The following is a 5,583-nucleotide window of genomic DNA, read 5'->3' as shown; positions in this document are numbered from 1 at the left end:
TCTTCATCTCGGGTGTAAACAACCAATTTTTTATATAAAGAGTTGATGAATTAAAATATAATTTATGGCTCCAATTTTAAAAACCACTGCTCCAGAAGATTCAAGCCAAGAGCCAACCCTAGGAGGAACGGACGGCGGAAGCACACATCATCAGTGAATGATTTCACATCCCACAAATTTATAACCCCACATGTAACTTTCAGAGGCCTCTAAAGTATCAAAAAGAGTGAAAAATATCTCAAGGGTTTTTTCTGTTTCAGTTTTGGCCTAACTCAAGGGCGTTTTGGTCGTCTTACAAAGCAGGTGCATTTTGGTCAATGTACTTGCACAGGAATCATTCTTTGGCTAACTTGTCTTGTGGGATGCTTTTTCGACTGCCCGACTGTCTCTGACCCATCCATTTTCCGTATTTGCCTCTGGTCACAGTTTCACTTCCTTTTGTGTTAAATTGTGTTTAGAAAAAAAAAACTTGTCATCTTGTTAACAGATGGAGTATTTGTTTTGTGGGTTAGGAACAGATTGAGAGAAAATAAGCTCTGCACTTGCTGAAACCCTTTTTGATTAACATTTCAGGCTGGGAAAAAAAATCTCTAGAATTTTTGTTTTTCCTTTCTCAACCTTTGAGAGGGGCTGTTTGGTTTGTTTCTTCATTTGGTATAAATAGATATTTGTATCCACCCTTTACACTCTCTCTGAAAATCAAATCTTTTTTCTTCAGCCACCTTATCTTCCTCACTTCCCTTATCTGTGTCTCTCTTCATGTTCTTCTCTTGAAAAAACCTACTTCTGGATTTTCTTGAAGGGACCTAAGGGAGACATGGATGCTGTTTTGCAGACCAAAGGGCTTCTCTCCCTGCCTTTAAACCCCAAGACCAGAGTGTTTCAATCTTCTCTGGGCTTAAAGCAAAGATCTTTCTCCACAAAACCCAAAACCCCAACTGGGTTATCTTTGTCGTCAAATGGGTTACAGAAATTTCAAGGCCTTGTCTCAAAGACTCATGGGTTTGGCACAAAAGAGAGGAACTTGTTCATCTGCAGGGCTGAAGCTGCTGCTGCTGCTGCTTCTGATGGGCAGCCAGCATTCGGGGAAACTGAGAAGCCCAAGTTCTTTGGTATTGAGGCTGTAACCCTCAAGAAAATTGTTCCGCTTGGGTTGATGTTCTTTTGTATCTTGTTCAATTACACAATCCTCAGGGACACAAAGGATGTGTTGGTTGTAACAGCTAAAGGGAGTAGTGCAGAGATTATACCATTTTTAAAGACCTGGGTGAACCTGCCTATGGCTGTTGGCTTCATGCTGTTGTACACAAAATTGTCTAATGTGTTGTCTAAGAAGGCTCTCTTCTACACTGTTATGCTTCCATTTATCGCCTTTTTCGGGGCATTTGGATTTGTCTTGTATCCTCTCAGCAATTATATCCACCCAGAAGCGCTTGCTGATAGCCTGCTCAACACTCTTGGCCCAAGGTTCCTTGGTCCACTCGCAATCTTGAGGATATGGAGCTTTTGTTTGTTCTATGTCATGGCTGAATTGTGGGGGAGTGTGGTGGTTTCTGTGCTTTTCTGGGGGTTTGCCAATCAGGTAATTTCCTTGTCATGTGATTCATGTCTGCATAATCGGGATTTGATTGCCTGCCTGCCAATCAGGAATATAATTTTAAAGATGAGTTGATGTTTATTTCATGATTTGATTGCTTGTGTACCCATACACGTTTTCTGGATTGGTTATCATTTTTTCCAGTCTCAGTTTCTTAACATGGTTGGTACAGATGTTGTTTGTTTTATAGATATTGTTTAAAAATGAGGAATTATTTAAAACCTATATATGTCTGTATACTGTGTCAGTTTATCAAAAATGGAAGTGAAATATGTTTTGAGATTGGAATTGGAGGCTTGATTTTTTTTCAGTTATCTGATTGTGAATGGTGCTCTGTTCTATCCTTATTAATTAAACAGGAAAAAATTGATCTCTCTTTTTAGATGGCTTTCTCTTCTGTTTGCCACAGCAGACTGGACAAGGATTAACTTTGGCCTTAAAAGGTGCTGGCTTTTGAAGCATGTGTTATATCTTGTGATATGAATGATTCATATCAAAATTTATTTTTCCTATTTGTAACAACCCCATTTGAGTCGTATCATATACCAAGATATGGATTCTTATAGAATACAAGAAATGATCTTTGAAGTTTTCATTCGTCTGAATTTAAGTTGTTCGCCCTAATGTTAGTGACTGAAACTTAAATAAATAATGTTGCATGGATTTTATGCAGATAACTACCGTAGATGAAGCAAAAAGATTCTACCCCCTTTTTGGACTGGGAGCGAATGTTGCTCTTATTTTCTCAGGCAGGACAGTGAAGTATTTCTCTAATTTGAGGAAAAATTTGGGTCCTGGAGTTGATGGTTGGGCCCTGTCCTTAAAGGGGATGATGAGCATTGTTGTGTTGATGGGGTTCACAATCTGTTTCCTGTACTGGTGGGTAAACAATTATGTTCCTCTTCCCACCCGCAGTAAGAAGAAGAAGGTAATCTTCCGCAACAAGACTATCCTGTTAATCATATTTGAATTGTGTTGATACGTTGGCTGCCTGAATCTGTTCAATTTTGGTCCCTTCTATTCATATTAGTCTGTTCTGTTTATCTGCATTACTTCTTATCATGGCACCATCTATTAATATGTTGCTGGGAAGTTGAAAAAATAACATAATTTTGTTTACTCTCTTATTGTGGTCACTGATCACTGGTCATTGTTGAAGCGACCTGAATCCCATAGCAATATTTTTATAATTGGCCAATTTTGTATTCTCTTAAGTTTGGTTAACAGGGTGCTGAAATGAATTCGCAATGTTTGAAAGCTATGTTGGTCACTGGTCATATATATTGAAGAAAGCCTGTGATTTCCAGTTTTATCACAAAATTATGAACTTTAGTTAATACGATGGATGGCATCTTTTTTAACTTCTATTTACTTTGCAGGAGAAGCCCAAAATGGGGACAATGGAGAGCTTGAAATTTTTGGTGTCTTCAAGATACATCAGAGATCTTGCCACTTTGGTGGTTGCATATGGTATTAGCATCAACCTTGTGGAGGTTACATGGAAATCAAAGCTCAAAGCTCAGGTATGCCTTAGCTGGGTGTCTTAATCTTTGCCTATATAATGAATTACTAATGGATAATCCTCACTCTTCTTGTTCCACTGTGAGTTGTGCAGTTTCCAAGCCCGAATGAGTACTCTTCTTTTATGGGTGACTTCTCAACTGCCACTGGAATAGCAACTTTCACAATGATGTTACTCAGTCAAGTTATATTTGAAAAATATGGATGGGGAGTTGCTGCGAAGATCACACCTACAGTTCTACTTCTGACTGGAGTCGGTTTCTTCTCTCTGATCTTGTTTGGGGGTCCACTTTCACCTGCTATTACAAGCCTTGGGATGACTCCACTTCTTGCAGCTGTATATGTGGGTGCTTTGCAAAACATTTTCAGCAAGAGTGCCAAGTACAGCTTGTTTGATCCATGCAAAGAAATGGCATACATTCCCTTGGATGAGGACACCAAGGTTTGGACTCATACTCACAACTCAGTGCTTTAGATTTTGGCTTAGCCAATAGTTTAGGGAGATTTTATTTAGGGACCTCTTTAATGGAGAGGTTTCAGTCATCTTGGAATCATGTTTATCAGGAAAAACTTAGAGTTTTCTAATTTGAGTTTCATTTTGAGCCCATTCGTGTTTACTTTCCTTGTTAACTTCTTGCTGTAGGTTAAAGGAAAGGCAGCCATTGATGTTGTCTGCAACCCATTAGGGAAGTCTGGTGGTGCTCTGATTCAGCAGTTTATGATTTTGACCTTCGGGTCACTCGCGAACTCAACACCTTACCTTGGAGGTATACTTCTGCTGATTGTTCTTGCATGGCTGGGAGCAGCCAGGTCTCTAGACACCCAGTTTACTGCATTGCGACGGGAAGAAGAGCTCGAGAAGGAGATGGAAAGAGCGGCAGTCAAGATCCCAGTAGTGGCTCAAGAGGGAAGCGGGAACAGTTCTCTTGCCAGCGATTCAGTGCTGAACCCAACAGCAGGAGACAGCGGTTCCTCTGGACCTCCACGCAACATATAATGTTTCCGGTTTAATCGCCAGATGGGAAGACCAATAGGGTTGATGAGAAGCAATATTGGTGAAGTCTTGGTGGTAGGATCTTAGTTTGCTTTAAAATTAAGCATGCTTTTGACTTCTTCTAAGCCCAGTTTTTTCATAGATATTGAAATTACCTTCTGTTTAGTTTTCAGTTCCTATATTTTGTAGAATTAGATTGGATTTACACCAATGGAATAAACCTAGTTGATTCATTATTACAAATATATTCTTGTTGCAAATGTGACATCAAATTTGGGCAGGAGAGAGGCAGATTTTGATTTAACAGACTAAATTTTCCCTTATAAATTTCCTTACTACAAATCTCTCATGAAAAATTACATTTTTTTTTTTCCTTTCTATCAAAGAGAGATTTAAAATTTGGAATTTCTTTATGATATTTTGCCCCTCACCAACACCGCCCTTCTACGCTGGAAGGTGATAATAGCGTCAATTTTTATTAATGAAATAATTTATAATAATAGAAAAAACCTAGGGTGTTGGGATTTTAGCCATTTTCAAATTATTATTATTTTAAATAAAAAGTTATGGTGATGACTTGCGGGACTTGGACTGCTCGAATCCATGCAAAATCTCCACCAGGGGCGTTCCCCCTTGCGGATACTTTGCTCTGGGGACGAACATTTTGTATGGGAGTTCAAAATTGCTAAGAGCCGTTTGATTCTTACAATCAACTTCTTGGGAATAAAACTTCCATATCTGATATCATGAACTGAAAATGAAAGATGTACATTCATGTATTTGGGAACGCTGAGAAATGAAGATGATGAAAACAAAACTAAATTTGCTATTAAAAAAAACTTGAAAGAATTCGATTCAATGTATTTGAAATAACTAGATGTAATACATTTGAAATAACCATATATGCAAGTAGTAATTTGAAATGCATTTGTTTTCTTCATTTCTTTCTTATTCAAAAATCTTGACATACAATGAATTGCAGTAGTCTAATATTACAATTTAATTTTATACGTCTAAATCCTTCGATTTGGAATCTTCCCATCCAAATGGACCCTTATTTCTATTTATTAAAAGTTACCAAGAGCGCACATACCGAACATGGAAATGCAATTTCATACATATTTTCAAACTTCTGAACCTTGAACTAAACACATAATAAATTGTTTAGGAATGAATCCCATGTCTATTTCCCTGGAGGCAAGAATGGAAGATTATCATTTCCATATCTGGAAATGCTGGGAAATGATCGCTAGGAAAGACCTTTTATTTCTATTCCCATTTTTGGTTTGTATAGTATTCACATGTTAGGTATTAGATTTCTAAGAAAGTATTTACCAAACATGAGAATGACATCTCAACCCATTTATAAGCTTTTAAACATTAAACGAAACACAGAGCAAAACCATTGTGGGAGCTCATTAGAGTCAAATTGGGCTCCACAACTGAAGAAACCCAACAACAATGTGATGGG

The 5,583-nt window shown here is 38.0% G+C and overlaps 1 protein-coding gene across 1 annotated transcript; it reads left to right on the top strand.

Moving 5' to 3' along the window:
- Positions 1 to 216: 216 nt before the first annotated feature.
- On the top strand, positions 217 to 4,384 carry LOC117621278 (plastidic ATP/ADP-transporter-like). The gene is made up of 5 exons (XM_034351658.1): positions 217 to 1,582; positions 2,271 to 2,525; positions 2,977 to 3,120; positions 3,213 to 3,560; positions 3,762 to 4,384. Exons 1-5 carry the CDS (start codon positions 818 to 820, stop codon positions 4,113 to 4,115), a joined length of 1,866 nt encoding a protein of 621 aa, XP_034207549.1. The 5' UTR covers positions 217 to 817; the 3' UTR covers positions 4,116 to 4,384.
- The last annotated feature ends 1,199 nt before the right edge of the window (positions 4,385 to 5,583 follow it).

The sequence above is a fragment of the Prunus dulcis genome, chromosome 3, assembly GCF_902201215.1.
Source record: "Prunus dulcis chromosome 3, ALMONDv2, whole genome shotgun sequence".
NCBI lineage: Eukaryota > Viridiplantae > Streptophyta > Magnoliopsida > Rosales > Rosaceae > Prunus > Prunus dulcis.
Note: the sequence above shows the minus strand (reverse complement) of the source record. Positions and strands in the feature narration are given on the sequence as shown.

What these genes read in the sequence shown, in the direction of transcription:
- LOC117621278 (XM_034351658.1), top strand. Translation starts at nt 818, where the DNA reads ATGGATGCTGTTTTGCAGACCAAAGGGCTTCTCTCCCTGCCTTTAAAC. An exon ending in CCCGCAGTAAGAAGAAGAAG is followed by an intron (nt 2,526 to 2,976) that starts GTAATCTTCCGC and finishes TTTACTTTGCAG; the next exon opens with GAGAAGCCCAAAATGGGGAC. An exon ending in AATCAAAGCTCAAAGCTCAG is followed by an intron (nt 3,121 to 3,212) that starts GTATGCCTTAGC and finishes TGAGTTGTGCAG; the next exon opens with TTTCCAAGCCCGAATGAGTA.